The sequence below is a fragment of the Penaeus monodon genome, chromosome 33, assembly GCF_015228065.2.
Source record: "Penaeus monodon isolate SGIC_2016 chromosome 33, NSTDA_Pmon_1, whole genome shotgun sequence".
In the NCBI taxonomy this organism is placed as follows: domain Eukaryota; kingdom Metazoa; phylum Arthropoda; class Malacostraca; order Decapoda; family Penaeidae; genus Penaeus; species Penaeus monodon.
The window spans coordinates 8,755,187-8,755,506 of record NC_051418.1 but is presented as its reverse complement, the minus strand read 5'-3'; the positions used below and the strand labels follow the sequence as shown (position 1 = coordinate 8,755,506).

At 37.2% G+C, this 320-nt stretch overlaps 1 protein-coding gene across 2 annotated transcripts in view; it reads right to left on the bottom strand.

Annotated features, from left to right (window-relative positions):
• The window catches only part of LOC119593983, a 12,285-nt gene that overhangs the window by 3,867 nt on the left and 8,098 nt on the right, over window positions 1-320 (bottom strand). Inside the window, exon 6 of one of the 2 annotated variants that reach the window (XM_037943004.1) lies at window positions 7-249. The exons of the other annotated variant lie outside the window; for it this stretch is intronic. Within the exon in view, the coding sequence (XP_037798932.1) occupies window positions 153-249 (97 nt within the window). The 3' untranslated portion in view covers window positions 7-152. Of the gene's footprint in view, window positions 1-6; window positions 250-320 lie in introns of those variants that run through there. 2 annotated transcript variants of the gene reach the window in all.

Here is a 320-nt window from a genome sequence, read left to right as displayed (position 1 = left end):
AAAAAAAACACCTTTCTCTCCATCATTTTCACTCAAATAAATTGACTGAATAGTCCCACTGAGACTTCCCCTACAGAGTACAAATATTTTCTCTGATTCATGCATTCCTTTATTTAAGCTGACAGCCACAGAGCTCATCACTGACAGGGGAGCTACCACACAACAATGCTGTGATTATTTTTTGTAGGCCGAGGATCATGCTCCACGTCACTACAGTTGTCTAATCCAAAAACTTCAAGATTGTTGTATCTGAAAACATCATAAGGGAAATAAAATTACTACTTACTATTTACAGTGCAGCACAAAAAATGTGCTGTACA